The sequence below is a fragment of the Silene latifolia genome, chromosome 1, assembly GCF_048544455.1.
Source record: "Silene latifolia isolate original U9 population chromosome 1, ASM4854445v1, whole genome shotgun sequence".
Taxonomy (NCBI): Eukaryota; Viridiplantae; Streptophyta; class Magnoliopsida; order Caryophyllales; family Caryophyllaceae; genus Silene; species Silene latifolia.
Window position 1 is genome coordinate 45,830,855 of NC_133526.1, and position 26,904 is coordinate 45,857,758.

General features: G+C 38.7%; 3 protein-coding genes across 3 annotated transcripts; 2 read left to right on the top strand and 1 right to left on the bottom strand.

Annotated features, from left to right (window-relative positions):
• Positions 1–1,792: 1,792 nt before the first annotated feature.
• LOC141645661 (uncharacterized) lies at positions 1,793–2,275 on the top strand. The gene has a single exon (XM_074453991.1). It carries the CDS (start codon positions 1,793–1,795, stop codon positions 2,273–2,275), a length of 483 nt encoding a protein of 160 aa, XP_074310092.1.
• A 5,129-nt stretch (positions 2,276–7,404) lies between these two features.
• Positions 7,405–15,710, top strand: LOC141604900 (protein CHLOROPLAST IMPORT APPARATUS 2-like). Its single transcript, XM_074423461.1, has 4 exons — positions 7,405–7,550; positions 7,665–13,492; positions 14,255–14,410; positions 15,258–15,710. Exons 2-4 carry the CDS (start codon positions 12,410–12,412, stop codon positions 15,300–15,302), a joined length of 1,284 nt encoding a protein of 427 aa, XP_074279562.1. The 5' UTR covers positions 7,405–7,550; positions 7,665–12,409; the 3' UTR covers positions 15,303–15,710.
• Positions 15,711–16,692: 982 nt separating this feature from the next.
• Positions 16,693–19,760, bottom strand: LOC141604908 (laccase-17-like). Its single transcript, XM_074423473.1, has 6 exons — positions 19,535–19,760; positions 19,113–19,264; positions 18,696–18,940; positions 18,475–18,603; positions 17,291–18,253; positions 16,693–17,181 (listed from the first exon to the last, which is right to left on the bottom strand). Exons 1-6 carry the CDS (start codon positions 19,637–19,639, stop codon positions 17,051–17,053), a joined length of 1,725 nt encoding a protein of 574 aa, XP_074279574.1. The 5' UTR covers positions 19,640–19,760; the 3' UTR covers positions 16,693–17,050.
• Between the last annotated feature and the right edge of the window lie 7,144 nt (positions 19,761–26,904).

Consider the following 26,904-nt stretch of genomic DNA (forward strand, 5'->3'; position numbering starts at 1 on the left):
ATTCCAGCAACAGTTATGTGAGGAAGGCACTATTTGTTTATTGGCTGGGAATGTGTCACCTTGGTCGTACATTTCTCTACCGAAGTTTCCTTCCAGTAGTACACCACAGATCATGCCGAAATCAGAAATTGCGCGTTATTTTTTCCATCTTCCAACGTCTAATTTTAGACATATTTACCATTATTTGTTTAATTCCAGCCTATTTAACATGGCTACTGAGCTCTAACCCCAAAATTATAACTCACAGTTTTCATATGGAGTGTGGTCGTCGCAAAAGAGGTCGTCAACGTAAGGCGACAAGTTCCAATGACTCAAATTGGATCACCCCTAACATCTCACGGCCGGTCGTGTTGCGGAGTGTAGACAACAAAAGTGGTCCTCTTCTGCCCGTTTTTATATTTGTTGCTGAATATTGTAATTAAAAATATTTTGTTCTTACTTACCATATTCCGGGTCGCAGCTCCAACGTTTGACGGCATGGACATTGAACCAACTAATTCTCCGACAACGGCCCAACCAGCTGGTACCTCTAACTTCTCAACATCCATGGAAACTGCGGGCGGAAATTTCCCGATCAGTTCGGTTCATCCAGCCACCAACGGACGTAAGAGAAACACAGGCACCAGTGACCTTGCTTATAGTCCCCGTAGGCGAGGACGTCCACGCAGGTCAACAAGTGCTGATAACCCTGCCTCAACCGCTCGCGCCCCCCAAGTGGTCTTCAGATCCAAAAACAGTATATTATCCCCACTTTATTTATGTTTTGCTATTTCTGAATTACACAAAAACGTTTCATAAGTATTGCCTTCATTAAAAACAGGTCCAAGTCACATCTCCGAGGCCACGCGTCCACGCATGACCAATCTGTTGCCACGACGATGATGAACCCGACTTGTGCAAGGGAAGCCTCAGGAAGTCTTGGAATCACCAATACAAGCTTCCTTTCCGGATGATACACTCCTAGCATTGTCATCCATTGAGCCATGGTATGCCCATATAGTCAACTTTTTGGTCTTACAAGAGTTTCCAAAGGGTCTTTCTCGCTCTCAACGGGACAAGATCAAGAGTGATGCTAAGTACTATGTGTGGGATGACCCATACCTTTGGAAATTTTGTGCCGATCAAGTTATTAGGAGATGTGTCCCGGATACCGAAATCCTTCCAATTCTTAAATTTTGTCACGAGTATGCTTGCGGTGGGCATTTTGGAGCCAAGAAAACGGCTAGAAAAGTCTTAGAAAGCGGTTTCTTTTGGCCCACATTATTCCGAGATGCTCATGCCATGGTGAAGACATGTGATAGATGCCAAAGAGTTGGCAACATTTCAAAAAGAGGAGAAATGCCACAAACACCCATGATCTATTGTGAAATATTTGATGTGTGGGGTATTGACTTCATGGGACCATTTCCCGCATCTTGTGGCAATGTTTATATACTTTTGGCGGTGGACTATGTTTCCAAGTGGGTGGAGGCTAAAGCCACCAAGACCGATGATGCAAAGGTAGTTGGAGAATTCATCAAAACCAACATCTTTTCTCGGTTTGGCTTCCCAAAAGCCTTGATAAGCGACCGTGGCACTCACTTTTGCAACAAAGCCATTGGAGCTTTTCTCAAAAAGTATGGGGTACTTCATAAAGTATCAACCGCCTATCACCCTCAAACCAACGGTCAAGCCGAGGTTTCTAATAGGGAGATTAAGGCTATCCTTGAGAAGACGGTGAATCCCGACCGCGAGCTTGAGGTTGGATGATGCCTTGTGGGCCTATCGCACGGCTTACAAAACGCCAATCGGGATGTCACCTTACCGCTTACTTTTTGGGAAACCATGTCATCTACCCGTAGAGGTTGAGCATCGAGCTTATTGGGCGGTCAAGTCGTTCAACTTGCAACTGAATGAAGCGGGCCTTCATAGGAAACTTCAACTTCAAGAATTGGAAGAAATTCGGAATGATGCTTATGAGAATGCTTCCATTTACAAGGCAAGAACAAGAGCATGGCACGATAACATGATTTCAAGAAGAGTGTTTCAAGTGGGAGAGAAAGTCTTACTCTTTCAAAATCGGCTTAGACTTTTCTCCGGGAAATTGAGGTCTAGATGGATGGGACCATATGAAGTGGTTCGTGTTTTTCCATATGGAGCACTTGAAATCAAATGCTTGAAATCCGGGAAAGTTTTGAAAGTGAATGGTCAAAAGCTTAAGCATTATCATGAAGGAATTGAAATGGGTGAAGTGGAGGAAACACTCCACCTTGTTGATCCAATTTACTCAAATTAATGAAGATGCAACTTTGTCGAGCCATCGACGTTAAATAAACGGCAAAAGTTTGTAAATATTTCTTTCCCTTGCATATTTAAATTCCGCATTGCATTGTCTTTATTGCATTTTTTCATGTTTAAATTAATTGCATCCTTTAATTCTCGCATTATAAATTAAATCATTTGCATTTTCATTAATGTTTTGGCATGTTAGGATGGTTTAATGTGTGTTTTAGTGATAGGATACCAACTCAAGGGCATATGTGAAGAAAAGAAGGAAGAATGATGTGTAAAAGGATTGGCTAGAGTGAAGAATTAAACAACAAAGAAGAATTAAACAACAAAAAAGACGATTCCAGCAGCAAAGTTGCACGGTGCGACATTTCTCAGAGCTTTTCTCGCACCGTGCGAGAAAACTGCATATACCCAGTTTTCAGCTTCAATTCCCACGACATCCCCATTTGTTCTTCCCCAATTCTCTTAACACTCACCCTTTCTCCTCATCCTAACCCTAAACCACTCAAATCCCTCCTTAAAACCCTTCTCAAATCATCAAAATCAAGCAATTAACCTTCAAATTTTATCAACTTTCATTACCCAACATCAATTTGGGCAAGGTAATTGCAGAAAAATCACAACACCATCAACAATTTCGACTTAGGGTTTCGAGTGATTGAAGAATTGAAGACTTTTGGAGTTGCAAATTGGATTGAAGGGACGAATTTAAGCATTCTTGGTTAGCATTCATCAACCAACAACACAAACAAGGATCAAAGGGAGGTATAAAACCTTATTCTTCTCCTTGTCATTCATAGTTACCTAAATTTCGAATTTGAGTGCTTCAAAATCGAAATTTGGTTGTTTAATTGTGTTGAAGTTTGTCCTTAAACAATCTTTTAACTTGTGAGGTGTTTTAATTCCAACAAATAACTAATTAGCACATCATTTTTGTAGTGCATATTAGGTGTTTGTTCTTTTGCCTCACCCAAAATCATTTCCAAAAAAATTGTTTTTTTTCTGAAAATTAATTGTTCTACAATGGGCAAAGGTAAAGCTACCGAGGCTTCCTCCTCAAAAGGACCCAAGGGAGCCTCGGCTTATGATGAGAATGAATACTCGGGTAAGGAGGGCCTCCGAGACAAGGCCCTCACGAATTGGAAAAAGTTTGCTTCGGTGTCAACCGTAGCACAAACTAAATTCTTGGACCAAAACATTCTTTCTAAATTGGGAATGCTTCCCATGGCCCGAATGCTCTTGGAAAAGGTCGGACTAGAGGCCTACACTAACATGGCCGCACACACCCGAAGGGGTGTTACCTTTGAGTTTCTTTCTTCTTTGGAAAAAGTGAAATTGGGAAGGGACAAGACCCCGGGGATCAAATTTCGGGCATGCCGCCTTACCCACACCTTGACTTATGATGAGGTAAGAGAGACCCTTCATATCACCAAAGCCCCCATCAAAGAAAACCTTGACAAAAAATTGATGAGTGCCTTTTGGAATGATATCACGGGGGATGTAAGACATGGAAACTCAAAGAACACCACCCTTCCCAACCCGGTTTTGCGCCTCCTAAGCCGCCACATAAACACCAACTTCTTGGTCATGACCGAACCAACAAAAATGAACTATCAACAAATACAATGCCTATGGTCCATGACCCCGGAAGGGAGGGGAATACCGGATTGGGTTGACTTGTTTGTGAGCGGTTGCCTTGAGTTACAAAAGGACCCAAAGCTTATGAACTTGATGGTAGTGGTCGCATGGACTTCCATTACTTGAAGCAAGCACACATGCTTGAGGTGGTTGACAAAATCACCCCCTTGGTCATTTGGTGCATGGGTGGGCAAAACTACAAGCACTACAAGTTCTTAACACCCCCCCCCCCCCACCCCCACCACTCACCCTTGGGGTGGGGGAGTGCACAAGATTTCTATATGCCTCCCGACGATGCATTTGTGGACCTTTGGGTCGATAGAGCCTAAGTAGTTGAACCAAATGAGGGTGAGGGTGGAGAGCGACCACAAGTGTGGGGGGCTTTGACTTTTGGTGACATTCCTCATGATGATGCACCATATGATGAACCCATGCCTAATGCCCTGTTTGATGAGCCCCATTTCACTCCACCCCAAATGCCACAACAACAACAACAACAACAACAACAACAATATCCTTTCACGGACCCTCAATTCAACTACCCGGCTTTCCAAACATGGCAATCCAACATCACAAACCGTGTCTCAACCCTTGAGTCTACCCTTTCTCAAATGCAACTTACGGAGAATGCTCGGTGGGGAATCACCGAAAACCGCTACCACCACTACCAAGAGGATTTGGAAGAGATGCGTTATACTTCAAACGCAACTTTTGATATGGTGGCCGCGATGAATGCTCAATACATGCATCAATTCCCCACCCAATACCAAGGGTATAGTGAGACTAAGGTTGAGGAAACAAGAGCCGAAATGGCTAGATTTAGAAGAAGAAGAGAATCAAGAAGAAGGGGAGGACCTCCGGATTATGGAGGTGCCTCAAGCTCACACTCTTAAGTGAGTTTAGGGTGTTCACCTCACACTTTGGGGACAAAGTGAAGATTTAAGTGTGGGGTGGGCATGAGTTGGTATCATGTATATATTGTAATATATTCAATTCCATGCATTGTATTTCATTTCAAAAAAAAAAAACACAAAAAAAACAAAAAAAGAAAGAAAAAGAAAAACTCGGATAGGATGAAAACCCGAAAGGGCATCCTAGACAAAAGTGGGAAAGTGGCCGAGGCCGGAGTGAAAATCCGAAAGGGCGCTCCGGGCAAAATGAAGAAAAGAGTGCGAGCCACGAGAGTAGAGGTGAGGAAAAGAGCTAAACCGAAAACCCGAAAGGGCGGTTTAGGCAAAATGAGAGAAGTAGAAAAAAAAAAATTGAAAAATCTTGTGACCTCCTTGAAGCCTCGAAATCATGTCACATACATGACTATTTCCATTTGGTGTTGGTGACATAAGTGGTGGAGCTCTAGAAGGCCGGAAGGGTAGGTTAGTAGTATGCCAAGACTAGGAGGGGGATTTGGAAGCTTACTTTGTTACTAGTGCTTGGCATACTTGTTGTGTGGAGTTGAATTGTTTTGACTTTTCTTATGCATTGTTGGAGAGGTTGAGTTTGGTTATTGAGTTGTGAGTTATTGGAGAATTGTTGAAATGGAGGTGTTTGAGGTTGCCAAATTTATAGGTTAGGAGAGGCTTTGATGACTATGGTAGCCTTGTGTTGAACCAAGTGGAGTGATAAGGGGGAGTAATAAGGAGGATGTGATGAGTTTGGGAAAAAGGTGAATGGTTGAATTGGTGGACTTAGGATCATCTTAGAAGAGGGATGACATAAGGAGGGGGAGTGAGAGAAGAGAGGTCCGTATTGGTGGAATTCGGGTCACTTACTCACTTGTTGGAGCTATGAAGAAAAGTGACCATGTGCTTAGTCGAGGGATGATATAAGAAGGAAGAGTGAGATGAAGAGAGGGGAATTAGGAGTGCCCATACTTCTTGGCCTAGGTGGTGATTAGGTTTACTCTAATTTGCTCGGGACGAGCAAAGGGCTAAGTGTGGGATGTTTGATGAGCTCCTATTTCTACTTAGTTTTGGCATCATTTAAAGCTCATTTGGTAACACTTGGTGACGGTTTTTGACGATTTTGACGTTATTTAGCCAATTCCATGTGCTTCACCATTTAGCATGATTTCAAGTGAAGATTAAGAAGCCAAGAGATCGAGAGAAGTGTCCAAGGAAGAGCCAAGAACAAGCATTGAAGAAATACCATGAGAAAGCCTTCCAAGGATCAAGTAAAGCACGAAAGAAAAGCGTGTTCCAGGACCAAACTCGCACCGTGCGAGTTTCCAGACACCAGAACTCGCACGGTGCGGCTTTTCTGGGTTCACGCCGTTTTGTGTTAGGGGCTTTTCCTGTGTTAAGCCCATGATTATTAGGTTACGTTAGACTATAAATAGGATGTTTTGAAGTAGGTTAAGACATCTTATGCTCACTTTAATCAATCAAGTTGTAATTTGGGAATATTTTCATCTTTTTGAATTGGGTTTAGATCTAAGCATGGAGAACTAATCTCCCTTTCTTAATCCGACTCAAAGGCTTAATCTTTGGTTGTAAGACTCCTTAATCTTTCCTTAATTATTATTATTGTTCTTAATCTCTTGTGTTTAATTGCTTAATTTTGGAATCCTTGTTAGATTATTGTGATTAAGTGTGATTTTCTTGTTGCATAATCTTTCCAAGTTCCTTAATTTATTTGTTGTTGGGTTTATTAAGTGTGATTTCCTTGTAATCCCATGTTGCAACAACTTGTTATTAGACAAATGAATGTGATTTCTTCTTGGTTTAATTAACATTAGAGAGATTAAGTTGTGATTGCTCATTAATTGTGATTTCATTGTGAGTAATTACACCTATTAGATTCCTATTGCTTCATCTTCTTGTTAATGAATCTATGTGTGTGATTTCCACTAGAGGAGTTGATAAGTTGGGTCAATTATTAAGTGTGATTTCCTTGTGATTGACTTCTAATTAAGGGAATTTGGAGATTTAATCTCACTAATAGGACAATAATATTAATTAGAAGGATTGATTGAGGGGTTTTGTCAACTAAAGTGCCTAACTTTGGGTCGGGTTAAGTCTCTCTTAAAATTGATTAATTTCCATCTTAAAACTCACTTGTTTGATTGCTTGCCTCATACTCTTGTTTGAATTTCCTTTAATTGTCCTTGAAAACTCAACCAAAAACCCCCTTTTTACATATTCGTTGTTATTGTTGTCACAATTGTTCTAATTGTTCTTTTAATTTCATTATTGCAAAACCCATCTTCTCTTGGATTCGATCCCTTGCTTACTATTTTACTAGTTTATAATTAGTGTTAATTAGTGTGCTTAGTGGTATATAAATTGTTAATTTGGTCGTCTTTTATTGCGACATTTTAGGCGTGTCAGGAAGCCACTGATCATTACAGTACGTACATTTACAAAGAGGAAAAGGATTCGAACCTATGAGGTATCGTCCATAAACTTGCCGTTTTACTACAATGCCGATGTTAATTTTCAACTAGCTTACCTTTGAACAAGTTGTCATGCTGAGTTTAGTTTGGCGTATCCACATACTTTTTACATTTGTTTCCTTATATGGACTTGTTCTCTCTTTGATGAATGGTCTTTTGATGAAGGACCTAAAGACATAATAGGAGTAGACTAGTATAACAGTTGAAGTGGCTGTTTCACTGTTTGTTCCCAACTCTTTTTATGACCACTGTGAGTTATTCTGTGTAAATTGTTCCCCTTGTTTTCCCGCAAAGTAAGCTATTAAGTGTTAAGCGTATGTATGGTTTGGTAAAATAATGTTCGTTTTCCTATCTGTTTTCTCAGGGACCTGGATGATTGCTTATTTGCTTTCCTTTCAAATTTACAATGACGAAACTATTTGAGCTTTACAGCAGTGGAGCTCCACAAGTTGATTGTATTGACTACTTCTATTAAGGTGTGCAAGTTTATGTTTGAAGTCTTGTTATTTGTCAGCGAGGGGACAATAGACATACACAGGAAGTGGAAACCAAATAATTTTGATTAAAATCTGCTTTTAAGATCTCTCCTATGTTTTGAAAAAGAAATGTCATTTTCCCTCCTTTTTTATATTTATTGTCTCATATATCTGAAAGATCCCTAGTCATCAACTACTGTATTGAGCTTTATTTGGGGAGACTTGCAATATTCGCCGAAGATAAATGTGTTAGAACTTAGAAGTGTGTAGATATACGATCTCCATCAAATTGACAACATATGCATAATATATGGACTAGATTAAGTTACGTGGGTACTTGTACTCTATCAGTGATTTCATTTCAAAACAATTAGATTAAGCGACATTCTAGCATTTCAATTAGTGTGCTTTGTCATCTTGGATTGTCATATGCTTAATAGTGTACTCCATTTGATAATTATTGTATGGTAGGCTGTGGACTATCTTGTGTCACAATCTAGGATATCTATCCTTGTGGAATAAGTGTGGTTCAGTTTTTCAGCTTGCCAATAGTAAGCACTGAGCCGCACAAGTTTGGAAACTTAGCCTTGCTGTATGCATATACTCCATTTTATTTGTTATCTGTTAGTTTTTTGTTTTTGATTTATTTGTTGTTTTGTTGATATCTTTGTTGAGTTTATGGATGTGGTACTCAAGAAGGGTAAATGGCTGAATTAAGTACCCATTTTTGAAAATTTCGTTGCCTCTCAGGCTGTGTTCTTTTGGATTTAAAGTCACTCCTTTTTAAGTTCAGTTCATATTCAATAAATTCAGCTTTAAAAAGTCCAGTTCCTATTAATTCAGTTTAGTTCATACCCTATAAGTTTCGAAAAGTTCAAATCTAAGTTCAATTCATATCCTATAATTCAGTTCAGAAATTTTGAGTTAACATATACAGAGGATTAGGTTATGTTATGTTCAACTTGTAAAGTTAACCTTTTATTGGTCAGTGAGGGGAAAATCAATTGTAAAGAAGAGCTTATTTCGAAACAACCTCTCTATGTTGAATCAACAACCTATTAATGTAGTGTGCATTTGATCCTTTTATCCCGCTATTTGCGATAGCCCTCATTAAGGTAATGTTATTACTATAACGACACTTATTATTTCTCTTCACTACTTCATTGAGTCCTAGTTTGTTTTTGCTATTAGTCCATAAATACCCTCACTTTTCGAACATCATTATTACCCTGGAACTAGTATTTTGTTTTGGTGGGTATGAAACAACTCATAGAAGTATTTTTATTTTGGATGTGGCGTATGTTTTATACTGTACATTATTCTTGTAAAATTTAGTAGATATTTTTATTTTGGATGTGCGGTATGTTTTACGCTATATATCCTATGATAATGATAATTAGGAATTTGTTTTGCTGTTATGGGATAGTTAAAAGTAGAAAAAATCTACTGTATGAAACGGAGTAAGAGATAACGATTGCAAATAGAAATCAGGAGACATTGGACTTTTCCTAAATTCTAATCCCAAAATCTGTAGTGGTCATTTAACGCAACGTAATAAGGTCATCTGCCACACAAACCATTGGCAAAAGATACCAAAAGTTGCATATCATTGTCTTGCTGCTTTGAGGGAAATATAAAAAATATTAATATCTCAAAAAGGAAGGACTTTCTCCCTCTCTATTCCTAGTTACACGTGAAAGTTGCCGCCAATCAGAAAGTATCCTCCATGTCAGCCCTATAATCCTGAGCACCCAATAGGAGTTTGCCATGTCACTGGATAAGAGAGCTTACCTTAAGAAAAAAGTGTATTTAATGAGTTAGGATTATTTCACAGATATTATTGGTAGCTAATGTGAATGAGGAGCAATCCTTGCCCATGATTAAGATAAATTTATGTTAGGATATATCGTTATTGTGAAACATTTCACAATAACGATATTTTAGAGAAAAGGGAACACATTAGGCTGAATAGGAGGGAGTATATATCATGTTAGGATTGTATTCATATGACTGATTGATTATTACTCTATAGTATGAAATTATTCAATATGTTACTATAATTTTTTTGCATATTTTTAACTATTGGAAAAATAAAATAATTTATTCAGGGTTGAGTTGAAAGAAATTATTGAAACAATTTCACATAGGATCGAGTAACTTTTAGCTGATATGAAGTAAAACCACTAGAATAGGCATTGTCGCATCGACTTCAAGAGAAGCCGCCGGGTAGAAAATCTAGCAATAATTTTTGGTACTCTATAACATAATTCTTACTCTTATATAAGACCTTTTTTAGTTTTGTGCTAAAAAAATGTCTTCAGTTCAAAATGGCAATAACTAATTTTCTAATTGTGATAGTTGTTAAAAAGTAAAAATTGCTAATTACGAACTAAATTCACCATTCCCTTCGGTATGGTTTGTTATACTCTTCCTTCCCCGTCTCAATTAGTCTCACTATAGACGGATATATCCGTCTAAAGTGAAAGACGGGTCAAATATGCTTAAAGTGGTGACATTTTTGGGCCCCGCCATGCAACTTGTTACTTGTCTTATGCTTAAAGTGGGTCGATATTTGGCCCGTCTATAACTATAGACGGATATCTCCCGTCTATAATGAAAATTTGTGTCCCCGTCTTCTTGCTTCCTTTGTGCTAATCGAGTTTGATTACCCTAATCATAAAGTACATACCAATTCCTTATTAGTAAAATGGGCCAGCTGAATCATTTTTGAGATGAGGAGTTAAGGAAGTTGATATTTACCAAATAATAATGTTCTTGAAATAATGTCAATATGACAAGTGATGAGTAACTATTGTTCATGAATTAATTACTCATGAAACACTCCACCAGGCTACCACTAAATTATTATCATTTTTGGCTGAATATTGGGAAAGTGAACTTTTATTTTTTCACAATCTGGTAGTTAGCCCTGTCGCAATTACTATGAAAGAATTATTAATTTGAAAAAAAATATTAAAGTCATGTGTAATAATGACTATGAAAGAATCCCCTGCAAAAAAAAAAAATGACTGAAAGAATTTCTATTTGAAAAAATATTAAAATCATGAGTAATTTTGGAGGCAATCTGGATACAAAAATCCAATTGATTTTTGGCTCTCAGACAGACTCGTGTTACTAACAAAATGGTAAAGTTGCGTACATCCGATCCTCCCCCTACCCCGCAATTGGTGGGAGCCATTGAGGTAATGGGGTGATTTTGTTGTTGTTGTTGTAATGTCTGTGTTGCTGCATTTGTCTGCTATCGTGTTAGTAATTTTCTATAGAGTAAAAAGCTCCAAGATAATTTTGGTACTCCCTACCTCTAAATTATTTGTTTACCTTGTTAAAGTACTCTCTCAAAGAATAAAAATGATTAACAAATGAATGAGGATTCAATCATGTTTATGACATTCTTGCTAACGAATATATGTCATTTTTACATATCCGATCGTTTTATTCAAAATGTAATGCTTGAAATTCTACAACATATGAGTGTATCAGTTTATACTCCTACAATAGCAATAATTTTGGCCAAACATTTCCAGTTTCACCTCTGGATTTTCTTCCCTTGCATTAAGTCTTGCTATGCTCATTTCTGGACTTAGTGCAGTGGAGCAAGTACTTGAATCTGAGGGGCACTATAGTCAATGATGCTTTTAAATAACAGCTTTAAGGACTTTACTTGAGTAAATAGAGAGAAAATAAGAGAAAGGTAATAAAACTAAGAATGGTCCACTTATTATTGTTGGGCATATATGAAAGAAAAGGTTGTCCGTTGCTCAGTTGTCAGTCCATCACTCATAAAAACACACACTACCTCTCTCTGTTTTATTAAGCCCTTTGTTATCTTCATAGATTTCACCTTAACCAGATCTTTATTTCTTATCTCTTCCCCCACTCGTGACCTATTATTATAAACACAAATTTCAATTTGTGTGACCCTCAACTTTGTTTTGTGGGGCTAACTTTTAATTCTAGGACTTTTGAGCTTTGTATATTTGCATTTAGCTAGCTGACTTCTCAATCTTTCCCTACAAAAAATCCATCCCCTTGAGATTTTTAGTTTTTGAGATTTGTGCCTGTCTTCCTTCTCTTATTAGTATTTACCCCATTTTACTGTTTCTATATATATAACATAAAAGCAGAGTCACTGCATTTCTGCATACCAAAATCATAACTTACATTTATTGAATAGCTTTCGTTGGTCAATTCAGTTTGGAATTCCAGAAGTTTAAGCTTAGATCAGTGAGTACTGTTTGTTCTAGGCTTCCTGTCTATTGTTTGCAGCTTTTAGCATTCGTCGCCTTTTGCTAAAGTTTACTAGGCCCTTTAACTTGATTACCTAATAGGGTTCAGGGTTTTTTTTTAACCTATTTTCCTGCAAAGCTTGAAGCTTGTACCTCAATCTTCTACTTGCCATTTCTTTGCTAAAGCTATAGAATTCCCTGACTTTCCCCTTCTCTAAAGCTTATTTCAATTAGTCAACTCAATCTTTTTTGAGGTTTGACATTCTATTGGATCTAAATTTTGATGAGGATTCAAAAACAGTAGTGCTGCCTATTTTACAGGCTACAAGCCTTAAATTTTGGTTAGGTTGAGGACTATTTGATTAGATTTCATCATTCTTTCCACAATGAGCTCTTGCTTGAGTGGAGGTGGTAGAACTGCCTATGGAATTAACCTTGATATCATTATACCCCCCTCAACTTCGTCTAGATCGTCTCATTCTTCTTCACCTTCCTCTACTATATCAGAATCAAGCAATTCCCCACTTGCCATCTCCACTCGAAAGCCGCGAACTCCACGAAAACGCCCCAATCAGATATACAGTGAGGCAGCTACTCTGCTGTCAACGGCTTATCCAAATATATTTTCAGCTACTGATTTGAACAAACCTTGCAAGTTTATTAAACCCCATGAGTATTCTTCCTTTTCCTTTTCTTTTGAAGATTCCTCAGATGAAGTGCTCATGCCTTCTGTAGTTGATAAACCTTCTTTCCAGATTGATTCAACTGCCTATGAAAATCCATGCTCAAATTTAACAGATGAGTATGTTTGCCAAGCGAATACTTTATGTGATGGGTACGACGATTTTGATGCTGAATCTATCCTTGATGAGGAAACTGAAGAAGGTGTTATAGACAGTATAATGGGTAATTTTGATGTGCGTCTAAAAGAGGAAACTGATAATTCCAGTAGTAATGGTAATGGTGAGGTTGGTGGTGTTAGTGTCCCTGTTGATTTTTGCTATGGGTATCCGCTTGGTTTAGGGTTAGGATTAGGTGGGAGATTTGATTTTGGATTTGGGATGATTAGAGGAGGATTAGCCAATCCCTTTAGGCAAAATGATGAAGGAGAATGGTGGAGGTTTCCTGTTGTTAATGTGGGTGAAATTTCACCTAGATTAAATGAGGGCAAATCGCCAGAGAAGAAGAAAAAGAAAAAGAAAAAGATGATGAAACTGAATGCTGAGCCTTCTTCTCCACAAAGGGAAAAAAAGCCAGTGTTAGTTCCCCAGCTGAGTTCAATTACAAGCAAGGAACATTCAGAATCTAATTCCAAGTCATTCAAGGAAAATTCAGTCGCAGTACCAAAATCCAAAGGTGGGATGCTTTTAAAACTTAATATCAACGATGTTTTGGATGCTTGGTCTGATAAGGGCTCAGTTTTCTCCGAGGATGTTACAGGTTCAGAGTTTTCAGGGAGCGATGCATTGGTATGTTTAGATTTTAATTAAATTCTGTCTCCCTGCTCAATTTCCACCTTCCTTATTTTTACTTCAAATATTAATATCCAAATTGGGTGGTTGGTTTTTTTGGATTTCTGGCATCTAATTGAGCTAATTATATGCTCCATATTGATTGATCAAATTTATTTGAAAAGAATGATGGCCATATTTAGTATAATTCCAACTTCAAAGCTCTAGGTCATCACCATAGTCTAAGAAGAGTAATAGGCCAATTGATGACAGCAGCAAGAAAGGATCTTGTGAGTTGTGACTTTGTCAGGAACAATATTTTTAATGTGCCGCAAAATTCTTGTGCTGGAGCCTTTTTTTGGCATCATCTCTGTCATGACCCATGATTGAATATTGATGCATATCATTATAAATATACTCCCTAAATGACAACGCAATAGAAAAGTGTGTGTTTAATCATTATTTAACAAAAGATTCCCTTTTATATGGAAAAAGCCCAAATTAGATGTTTTGTTTATGATGACAACCTTCTACAGGACTAAAATATAGTGCTTCTGAATCTGAATATGTACGGAGTATTTGTTTATAATTTAATCCTTACTAAAAGTGCTACTTTGATATGTAGAACATCACCTTGTTAATTTTATAAGGTATAATATAATACTTGTGAAAAATGCTTGCGTTACTGTATCCACCACCTCTATGGTTACATATTCCCTTCCTCTGGAGCTATTGTTTGAAATGGCGAATTAGTAACTGAAATAACTGAATTTTTGGCAGGTACGTTTGGCGCAAATAGATTTGTTTGGGGAGAGTGGAGCGTTGAGGGAAGCAAGTGTTCAACGGTACAAGGAGAAACGACGAACACGTCTTTTCTCTAAGAAAATAAGGTACCAAGTCAGGAAGGTTAATGCTGATCAGCGGCCCAGAATGAAGGTATGCCAATTTAGCTATGCCATCTAAATCCATAAGCGTTTTCAGTCATGGGTCGTGCCAAATAGAAACATTTGGATTGGAATTTGTGGTTGTTGCTTTGTGTTTTTTTTTGCATCTTATATCTGGCTGGGAAGAAAAGCAGAGCATGAAAATTTAAGAGGAGACGAAAATTGTGACATAAAAACCATATATTAGGTGATAGGTTTGATTTCATTCGTGGGTGATAAAATCTACAAGTTAGTTTTCTTGACATTTTTCCATGAGATTAGTTTTTGGGAAAGATTTTATTAAAGCCTGTTAGTAGCTAAAATCAAGGCCAAAGGCAAAAAATTATCGAGGTTCAACACAAATCCCCAAAGTACACTCAATATAACGAGTCCCTTGAGATCTTTACTTACATATAGAGGTGGATTTGCCGATTTGGATAATGGGTAGTTGAGAATTTGATATATGCTACGGCCTGCAGTCAGCCTAAACTGTTGGCAGGGACACCTTGTAGCTGTTAATATTGATACAGATGTTCCCTTTGTTGAAGACCTGTCTAGGCATGATTTTTTTTCTAGTGAGCAGGTCTCGGATGGATAAGAGAGTCTCATAACACAATCATACAAGTATTTTAGTTGAAAGAAAAGGCTTCAAATCTGGCATTCTTAAAGAAAAAAAATCTGGCATTCTCAAAAATCTCGCCATTTGAACTTTTAAAGCCTCTTCCCATGTATGTCTTGTCTACAATTACTGTGATCAATATTTAGGTGCATTTTCTGTGCCAAAACTAATAAATATTGATGTGATTTCCTTTCATGACCCCTTTTCTGAAACTTGACATCACACATATTTTTGGTTGCAGGGCCGATTTGTTAGAAGGTTGAATTCACCTCAGCGTGAAGAATAATAAGTAGGAATTTGGTAGCTTACCATATTGTCAAGTGTCAGTTATGTGTGCAATCCTTGACATGATTTCATTATGTTCGTCTGCAAACAAGCTTTATGTGCTTTCACCGCTGGTATGCCACATACAGTGACTGACATTCGACGAACAGCCATGTATGGGAGTGCTTGATACGTTAGGTGGATTTGATTGTATTGTTAGATTACAGAGAATAATGGAGAGGTTGCAGTGTTAGTATTCACTCGATTTTAGTAAACTTGAATCATGGTTTTACTGCCGTCTCACCCCAGTTCCCTCTACGTTTGAATCCTGTACTTTGTATTTATTTGTCCTTGTAATGTATCTCAGTGACAAGATGCAAAATTACAAATTCATAAATGTCAGTGGCAACAAATAGCAACTGATTTTCTAGAATTGTCTTCAATTATTCCATAGCAGGAAATTGCTTGCAGAAATCTACACACAAAATGCAGAAAGAATTGAACTCTTGAAGCCTTGACACTTGTTCTGTACTCGATAAAATAGGTAAACAAATAACTGAATGAATAAAATAGGTAAACAAATAATTGAATGAATAAAATAGTTGAACAATTGATTGAACTGACGGAACAGTGGTTACTGAAAAAAAAAATCTTAAATATTAATTTAATTGTTTTTAGCTTTAGCCAAGGCTCGTAAGATTCATAGCAAGTCTCAAAAGCAACTAGGAGGAAGAGTGTTACTGAAAGTATAACTGGAAGCAATTAGCAGCTTTAGCATTTCGATTTATATCCGTTACCTAAAAGTATTACCGGAAGAGTGTTCTAGTAGAAAATACGACTAGGAGGAAGGTTTTGAGTGAGAGGAGAAGACGCTGCTGTTATACTGAAATCTATCTCTATGTCTTGGCTTAGACACAAATTCCGGAATGTGTACTTTTTCTTCCTTGTTATTCCTCCCAAATATCCTATTCAGTTAAGAGTTCCTGATCAAATTCCTCAATTCCCTTGTTCTTAAAGTGGATTGTCTAGACTCTAGCGTGCCGACCATGAAAAGGTTTAAGCATTGCTGGTGCTGCAGATGAGAGGACGCGACAGGAGTTGTGATCCTATTTATTCTTAATGTTTATTGTTTTCAGCTCATTTTAGGCCTCTCTTGCTAAAGTCATGATTATCAATTAAATTATGGAAGTGAGAAAGCAAAGGGAGATTGCAGCTGCTACAACTGTAGATGGGAAGAAAGGCGGGAAGATGCAAAAGCTGCTGGAGCTGCACATATCCAGGTTAAGATGGAGGCAAAGCAAAATACGTACTTTACTCTGTTCATCTCATATATGAAAATGTTATTATAAACAGATGTAGAAACAGATTAGTTTATTTTTTGCTTTTAGATGCATGCGCTAGCTGTGATGCAATTGGACTAACGTTTGCTTTCGATAGGATTGTATACCAAAATATGGTGAAGTTTAAACAACTTAAGAAAAGTCATATGTCAATTTGCTCATAAGTCATAACTTGTACAAGTTCAAACTAGTTATCGGATTTCTTGATCATTCAACAAACAAACAAACAAACGACTGGAAAGAATTGCAGAATGAAGGAGCGAAAATAAACTCAGTCGGCCACTCTTCACTAGTAAGGGTGAAGAAGATGGAAAACAGTGGCCGTGTAACTAAGTAGATCGAGCTCTGGTCTCGGAAAAGGTTATTCTCTGAAGACTGTAGGCAGTGCAAAAAATAAAAAATGATAATAAAAACATCCTAGTGAAAGCTATCAACATTTCGGAAGATCAGCTGGTGGTGGAGGCAGCTTCTGATTTGGGTGTTCCCCGTCTTGAACTAGCCAGGCCATCTTCAAACCCCAGCTTGTGTGAACTTCTAGATGGCAGTGCATAAACCACACGCCTGAAATACGACGAAGTTTTATAACCAATATCAGAAATTTATTATAGTTAGTTAGTCATCTTAAAATACTGTTATACTGCAATAGAATAATAAAGGCCTGCATGCATACCTGGGTTGTCGGCAAGGAAGCGAATAGCAACCCATCCTCCATCAGGCACACCAACAGTGTTCCTTTCAACAGGGTCGATAAGGTTGAACTTAGCTGGATCTTTCGTAGGATCAAAATTGCCAAAGCCTTGACCAACGACAAAGAAGTTAAATCCGTGGAGGTGAAGAGGGTGGCTCTCAGTCCCAAGGATGCTAGTATCTTGCAATATAAGCTCAACGGTTGTGTTATAGGGAATCACCTCTACTTTTGTTCGATTGATAACCATTGTATTGTTGGGTGGTGTTCCAGTGTAGTTAAAGGGGTGTAGCGGTGAGGAGGGGAAGTCGGCCGTGAACACTCCTAGGGAATTCTGTTGGAAGTGTGTTTGGAGGAGTGCTTTGGTGGGCATTACAAAGGACACATTGTTAACTGAACCAGCAAACATAGTGTTATTTGTTGGACCTTTACAAGCTTGGTTTTTTGGGCACGGGTTCGTCCCTAAACCCACAGTGAAAAAGAAATGCTTATCAACTTGTTTTGGGACATTGGCCGGGAATTGGGCATTGGCTAGGCTTCGAAGTTTGTTAGTATAATTGGTAACAAAAGAAGTATCTCTTAGTGCTGGAAGCACAGGTTTGAACAAAGGAAGGTTTTTAATTGAAGATGATTTAAGTGGGCTGTGGTATTGGAGTATGCCAGCTACTGTCGAGTTATCGAAGGTTCCATTGCCAGTAACATAAGGTCGAGCCATCATTAAGAATGTAGCACCTGGGTGATAAGGTTTGGCCTTGAGAAGGACATTGGAGGTTTGACCTGGAGTTATGATAACTGTGTCTGTTTCAAAGGGTTTGACATAGACAGCATCAACGTCAACCACGGTGAGAGTGTGGTTGGCAATACTGAAGAAAAGCTCGTCATTCAGTGCAGCATTGGCTAGTCTCAGGAGATAAGTTTTCCCCGGTTTGACGTTCAACCTGAAGGTATCTGCAAGTTTGCAACAAAAAAAAAAATGAGACTTTTTGTGTATCCAGCATTTGTCTTGAACATTACATTTTAGGGAAGCTAATCAGGACCACGATGGTCCAGGCGGCCAATCCTGGTCCGGACTTTTTGTGTGGTTGGACAAGTTTAATTTATGAAAAAATGATAAAAAGGAAAGGTCTAATGGTAGGGTCCTGGCCGGTTGAAGGCGTAAGTTTAGTTACCTTTAAGAGAGCAATTATATAAGGGGCCAGGGAGTCCATTGATAGTGTAGGCATCAGATACATTTGGACCGCCTCCTGTTAGTTGTGCTTGGTTAATAACTGCCTCAGTATCTGCATTCCACCATTCTCCTGCAGTCGTCACAAAGTGAGATTGTTTCATATTACTAATTGGAGGATTAATGATACAGGCATACAGTATGTACAGGCCGGTAGAGGCTTACCAAACACAATAGGAACTTCCTTGTGAGGTCGCTGAAATGGGTATGGAACGCCTCGTTTAGGGAGGATAATGATGGGCCCGTAAAGGGTTGAACGGAGCCAAGAAATATGTGCATGCCACCAAAGCGTGCCTCTTTGCCCAACAACAGTGAAGTTGTAAACATAAGACTGCCCAGTTTGTATGGGGCACTGTGTTATGTATGCCGGTCCATCTGCCCACCCACTTCGAAGCTGTCTGATACCATGCCTGTTCATGTACTTACATAAATCAGTATTTAACCTGTTTCTCGTGATTCTACTTTGGTTAATTCTTTTAGATAAAATTTGCTAATTTATGAAGGAATGATGTAAATTTCAAACTCAATATAGATAGATGTTACTCCGTAAAAAATATATCAAGTTTTTTAGCTGTAGAATACCAATGGATACTGATATTGTTTTGAACATGGTTGACAACTTTGATTAAGAGTCGATCACCCTCTCGTGCTACAATACGAGGTCCTGGAAACTGCCCGTTAACTGTAACGATACTCTTTGTGTGGCATAACCTTGTCACATTTTGTAGCTTGATCTATTAACATACAAATAAAGGACATGGTTAGGAATTATAAATTTAATATTGTAAAAAGATGATCGATCAACTATTCTTAGCCTGCATGAGAAAATTTAGAAGCTAATAAGTAGCCTTTTTCTTGTAGTGCGCAACTTCAGAATATACGATAATCTTGACTTTCCTTAATATAACGAGTACATAAACAATGTAAGGCTACTTGTTTTTTTTTTTTAGTATCATGCATGCATGAATAGATGAATTTGTAAGAGAGGAGTATGTTTCATGTACATCAAACTTGTAGTGTCTGGTGACACCAGTGTGTGTCGCATCAACGACATTGTCACAAAGAGCCCAAATAGTGGCAATGCTAAAGATGGCAACGAGTAACTTCATGATTGTAGGTCGAAAAACGCTTATTGAGAGGCCGGGAAGGGAAATGGGAGGATGAATTTGGAAATTGGAATAATGATGATGAAAGGTGGGAGAAAGAGAGTTATATAGTAGTGTATTGGAAGTGATTAGGTGAAGAGAGAAGTGAATAGAATATATAGAAAGATCGAGCATGAAATATGTTAGTTAGATTGTTAGTTTTAGAGTGATCGTAAAGTCTATACGTTGCACAAATACACAAGCTAGCTACATTATTATCAACTCTCTCTTTGGTTCCACAATTATTCATTCTATGTTATTCCAATTCTCTATTGATCATTGTATTTACATTTCTGACTTTAGTACTTATAAGGCTTTGATAGAAAGATTTAGACCGCTAAAATTTACCAAATTGACAAAAGAAAACGGTCACTATTTTTTTAACTATCCGTTATGAAAATTAACACGGTGTAATTAATCAAACTAAACTTCTAATTAGAACATATGAAGTAAAAAGATGTAAAATAAAATTAACACAGTGAATTTCCAATAGATCATATTGTGAATTGTGACTTTATTATAAACATTTAGTTGACCAAGTGTTTTAAGGTCTATTTTACGTTGTAAAAGTATAATTTTAGCTCTGAAGTTGACATTTACCAAACCAAACCAAGTCTCTTTCGCAGGAGAGAGTTTGTTCATGTAAAAGTATGACATACTTGAACATAATGTTTTGTCTATGATATATAGTATGGTGGGATTACAATGGGTAAACCAAGTATATAGAGGTACGTAAAGCGTCACTTAATGGGTACTCTTGTCTTTGATAAACTTAGTACATACATATATGAATGGTATGCAATGCATGGTTGTGAGGTCTACCTCCATACATGATTGCATTGCAAAATACTACTACTACTTGTTCAAGCTATGTTTTAGGCTGTGACAAATACAACCACACCTAGGGAGGGGGTATTTAAAAAATACGGGCTGAAAGAGGCATCTTATCCTGTTAAGTTTGATTGTTTGTGTAATTGATTTTATGTTTTAATTGGAGCACATCAGCCCCAAAAATTTTTGTTATTCCGTATAAGTACAATTAACTTCTAGACTTTATTTCAATGACAATTTCCTATGAAAAATCGTGAAAAAAAATTATGGGCAATTTTCTATGTACACCTTGAGATCATACTAACAGTTAGGAATAGGGATGTCAATTTAGACCGAAATCGAATCAATCCAAAGAAAAAAGTTCGACACAAACCCAATTTTTAAAAACTCGTGCCTTCAACTTTATCAACTCAACTGCGGTAGAGATAATTAAAACCCTTAACTTTGCGCAATGGTGATATTAGGCCCTTAGGTTTCATTTGTAGCAATCAAGCCCTATAAATTTAATTTAGTCGAAAGTGAAATAAACCCCATTATTTGATTTTTCATGTACATTTCACCAAAATTCATTTTATAATCTAGTTAATCGAATATAAAATTCAATTTTTATAACCTTGTAACTTTATATCGCACAGTCTGATGTAGCTACTACTACATTAAAGCCATGCGTGTAATTTGCCCGATTATTTCCTGCTGTCAAAAAAAAAAAACTCTAATACAATAATTCTAATAGCGAGTATTTCTAATAATTTTATAATTGTTAAACAATTTATTATAATTGTAAGAATAGTTCATTAAATTTTGTCATATTTTATTTTATTTATTATAGATGGATGTAAAATTATTCTTTAGAATAATAATTGTATATAAACTTTATGTATTATTACTTGTGTAATATTAACATAAAATAAATTTTTGTTAAGAATTCAGTGAAAAATAAAAATCGTAGATGAATTTCACTTTTTTTCGTTAAAGTTAAGCGGCTTAATTATTACAATTAAAACTTAAAATCTAATCACCATTAAACAAAATTAAGGGGCTAAATTGCAACTTTTAAAAATCCCGTATCCAGTCCCAACCTAGGAAGTATGTCTCTTGCATTTGCATACTTGCGCTCCTCACTATGTGTAACGATCTTCAGGGATTAAATTCGGAAAGAAAGCTACACCAGGCAAGATCAGTCACAGGAACTCCAAGAATCAAGAAAAGAGTTCGGATGAAAATCGAAGAAGTCTTATTAGCTAAAGAATGATTACAAATGTAAAGATTACAAAATGTAAACTATTCTTAGAACTAAATGATTACAGGAATTCTAGAGAGAGTTTTTGTGAGGGAATTGTAATGAAATTTCTGAATGAATTCTACAAAATGATATCAAGGTTATTTATAGTTCATAACTAACTTCTCCAATTGTCTAACTAACTGAATAACAACCAATTGACAGCTGTAACAGTTGTTATTCTGATGTGTCAAGTTTGTTAGAGCAAGTTCGTTGCATTTCACTCCCCTTAACAAAGCACTTGTCCTCAAGTGTTGTTCAAATTGAAATCAGGAAACCTCTTGACAAAGTCATCATATGACTCCCATGTAACATCTTTTTATGTGCCATTAGACCAATGCACCAGCAAGTACACTTCATAACCCATTCCCTTCTTAAACATTTTTCTCTCCATCACTGCTACTAGTTCCGCTCTCAACTGCAAATTTTCATCCACAATAAGCATAGAGGCCACCACAGGGGATGGTCCATAGTGTCTTCTGGATGCACCCTTGCATGGTCAGGTAGGTTCGGTTTATAAGTTACTTCCCCTATTATAGCAGTAATCTCAAAGGGGCCAAAGTACCTAGGTGCCAGTTTATTACAGGACCTATAAACAACAGAGTGCTGTCTATAAGTGTAACACCCCCTCATACCAAGGTGCCTTACCAGGACCACCCTACCATGAAAGTATGTTACCATCTCGGTTACCCGAGGTTAGTAAATATCAAAAGCGTCTGAACTAAGCACATTTATTAAAGTACCAATGATATAATGTTTACATCAAACCAAATCCCAAACTGATCCAACGAAATATAAATAAATGTCTAACAACTGAAAATCATAACTACGACTCGAACAGTGATGCTACGACTGATGATGACAATTCCCCCATGACTGTCCCAAGCTCACCAATAGCAATACCTGTCAAGTCTGCTCACCATCCCCGAATGGATCACCGCGGGTTTTACAAATAACAACAGGGGGTCAGTATTACTCAATCAATGTAAGGCAAACAACACGGTAACCAGCTGATCATCCACACTCCCCGGTCTCCCGATCTCACATAGTAACCGACTACACACCGAAGTGTGTAGCCCTGCCAGATTACCCATCGCAACAAGTAATCCACGCCACCAGTGGGTGACCGCAGCCGATCCCACCAAGTCTAGCTCATCAACGAGCCACTAAAACAAATCCCTGTCTCTTAATGTGCACATCCCCTCCCGTGACGAGTTCCACGGAGGGCGAACTAGGGTGTGAAGCCACTCCCGCAAGTGACTCCACCACAATCACACACACACACACAACATCACAGCTGTCACAACACCACAACCGTCACAACACAACCACACCAACACCAACACCGTCACCACAACACCCAACCTCCGATGATCAGCAGATAACAACAATTACAAAACAAACACAATCTTGATCAATTAACAGTAAAACTGAGTAGGAAACCCTACCTTAGCAATCAACAGTAGAATGTAGATCAGACAATCAGAAAGGCTCCTCTACGAAGTCTTCTCCTATACAATAATCACATAACACAATTACATAATGAACCATCCCCCTTTTATTCCCTAATTCCAAACATACAGTAGTCCCAATAAAACATAAATGACATAGGGAATGAACTTACCAACAGTAGAATGCGAGATTGCACGTAAAGGTCACAACGATTGCACACACACGAGATTAGAGGATGATTAGGGAGTGACTAGAGAGTAATTAAGGTAATCGTAAAATGATTAGGGTTAAAATGACGTTTTAGAAACTGACGGTAAATATAAAAATAACCCTAAACACTCCCGCATCAAACCACTAAAACAACACTCGCCAGACCGGATACTCGGTCGAGTAAAGATATACTCGGCCGAGTATCCTCTACTCGGTAGAGTATTCCCATACTCGGCAGAACCAAAACAGACCCTACAATTAACACTACGCGGCCGAGTAGAGCCTACTCGGTCGAGTATGCAACTTAATAAAATCCGTAGTATTACAGTCTTCCCCCCTTAAAAAGAACTTCGTCCCCGAAGTTCACACTCCACCCCAAAACAAGACACAACACAACGCAAAAATACTATGCTAACAAGCATTTACCAACGTCAAAGAACCACACAAGACACCACAAAACTCACTAACCCGACTCAAACTAAGACAAAACACAACCGCGACCATCTCCTACCTCCCTAAAAAGACAACGATTACGTCCCCGTAACCAAACATACCTGATCAAAAAGATTAGGAAAACGTTCTCGCATGGCTTCCTCGGGTTCCCATGTGACCTCTTCCACATTATGATTAGACCAAAGGACCTTGAGTAAGACCGTCTCACCATTTCTTGTCTTACGAACCTTGCGATCAAGAATCTCTTTAGGAATCTCGGCGTAGGCCAAGGATTCATCAAGCTCGATATTCTCCATCTCAAGGATATGCGATGGATCACTCACATATTTCCGAAGCTTAGAAACATGGAAAACATTGTGGACTCTATCCAAAGCTGGTGGTAAAGCCAATCTGTAAGCTACTTCGCCTATACGGTCCAAAATCTCATAAGGACCTATAAACTTCTGACTTAGCTTACCTCTCTTACCAAACCTCATCACACCTCGCATAGGTGATACTTTCAAAAGGACCTTGTCACCTCTCGCGAACTCAATGTCCTGCATGTGTAAATCGGCATAGCTCTTTCGACGATCTTGAGCCGCTCTCATCTTTTGCCGAATTAACGGACTTGCTCGGCCATATCCTGTACCAGGCTTTGTGGCCCTAAAACCACTGTCTCGAACTATCATCCCAACAAACGGACTTCGCACTTCCGGCCATACAAAGCCTCGAAAGGTGCCATCCTGATGCTCGTATGATAACTGTTGTTGTATGAAAACTCGATCAGATCAAGCCTGTCTTCCCAGCTGCCCCCAAACTCCATAACACATGCCCTCAACATGTCCTCTAAGGTCTTGATGGTTCGTTCCGTCTGACCATCAGTTGCTGGATGGAAGGTGTACTCATCTTCAAGGTTGTACCCATTAACTCTTGTAGTTCTTGCCAAAACTTGGATATGAACCTCACATCACGATCAGAAACGATATCTTTAGTTATACCATTCAACCGAACCACATGCCTCCTGTAACCCAGTGCCAGCTGCATCTTAGACCAAGAATCTTTCATTGGAACGAAGTGAGCTGACTTAGTTAACCGATCAACAATCACCCAGATCATGTTGTTACCTTGCTGTGACCTAGGCAATCCCACAATGAAGTCCATAGAGATTGACTCCCATTTCCACTCAGGTACTTCCAAGGATTGTATCTTACCTTGTGGTCTCCTTTGTTCACCTTTGACTCTCTGACATGTCAAACACCTGGCAACGAACTCAGCTACATCTTTCTTCATGTTTGGCCACCAGAAAGTCTTCTTAAGGTCTTTGTAAAGCTTATCACCACCCGGGTGAACCGAATAAGGAGTACAGTGAGCCTTCGTCAAGATCACTCTCCTCAACTCTGCATCCTCAGGAACACACCATCTCCCATCAAAACGAACACTCCCATCTGTATGGATAGAAAACCTGGAAACTGTCCCACTCTCTACTCTTGACTTCCACTCTTGAATCTTAGGATCAAGTTCCTGCTTCCTCTTGATGTTCTCATATAACTCTGGCTCGATCGTCAAATCCCCGATGGTATCTCCCTTCCTTAACATAAAGATCCCCATCCTAGACATCTCATCCCTCAGCTTTAACAAGGACATAGCTGTACATAGCGAATGAACGCTCTTCCTACTCAAAGCATCTGCAACAACATTAGCCTTACCCTCGTGATAGACGATCTCCATATCGTAATCCCCGATCAGCTCCATCCACCGTCTCTGTCGCATGTTAAGCTCCTTCTGAGTGTAGATATATTTTAGACTCTTATGATCAGAAAACACCTTGAAAGTTGCTCCATAAAGATAGTGCCTCCAAATCTTAAGAGCGAAAACAACTGCACCCAACTCCAGATCATGGGTAGGGTAGTTCTCCTCATATGGCTTCAGCTGCCTCGAAGCATAAGCGATGACTTTCCCTGCCTGCATCAAAACACAACCAAGACCATTCTTTGAAGCATCGGTATATACCTCAAAGTTCTCACATCCCTCTGGCAAAGCTAGGATAGGAGCTGTGGTCAAGCGTTCCTTTAAGGTCTGAAACGCCGTCTCACAACCCTCGTCCCAAACAAATCTGGTCTCTTTCCTCATCAAAGACGTCATGGGCCGTGCTATGGTAGAGAAATCTTTCACGAATCTCCTGTAGTACCCAGCAAGGCCTAAGAAACTCCGAATCTCAGCAACATTCTTCGGTGATTTCCAATTGGTCACGGCCTCAATCTTACTAGGATCCACAGATACCCCCTTCTTAGATATCACATGCCCCAGAAAAGCCACCTCCTCTAACCAGAACTCGCACTTAGATAGCTTGGCGTAAAGTTGATTCTCTCTCAGAGTCTGCAAGACTATCCTCAAGTGCTCCTCATGTTCTTCCTTAGTCTTGGAATAGACTAAAATGTCATCGATGAACACAACCACGAACCTGTCTAAGAACGTTGTAAAGATTCGATTCATCAAGTCCATGAAAGCTGCTGGTGCATTGGTCAACCCAAAAGGCATCACCACGTACTCATAATGACCATATCGAGATCGGAACGCTGTCTTAGGAATATCCTCATCTGCTATCCTCAGTTGGTGATAACCTGACCTCAGGTCAATCTTGGAGAATACACCTGCTCCACTTAACTAATCAAACAAGTCATCGATCCTGGGCAAATGGTACTTATTCTTCACTGTGACACGGTTGAGCTCTCTGTAGTCGATGCACAGTCTCATACTCCCATCTTTCTTCTTTACAAAAAGAACTGGGGCTCCCCACGGTGACACACTAGGCCTGATATAACCCTTGCTTAGCAACTCATGTATCTGCTTTTTCAACTCTGCTAACTCTTTAGGTGCCATAGGATAAGGTGCTTTGGATATCGGACACATTCCGGTTTAAGCTCCACGCCGAAATCAACATCCCTCTTGGGAGGCAAACTCGGTATCTCCTCAGGAAAGACATCTTCGACCTCTCCCACCACAGTATTCTTGAAGGCTGTCGGCG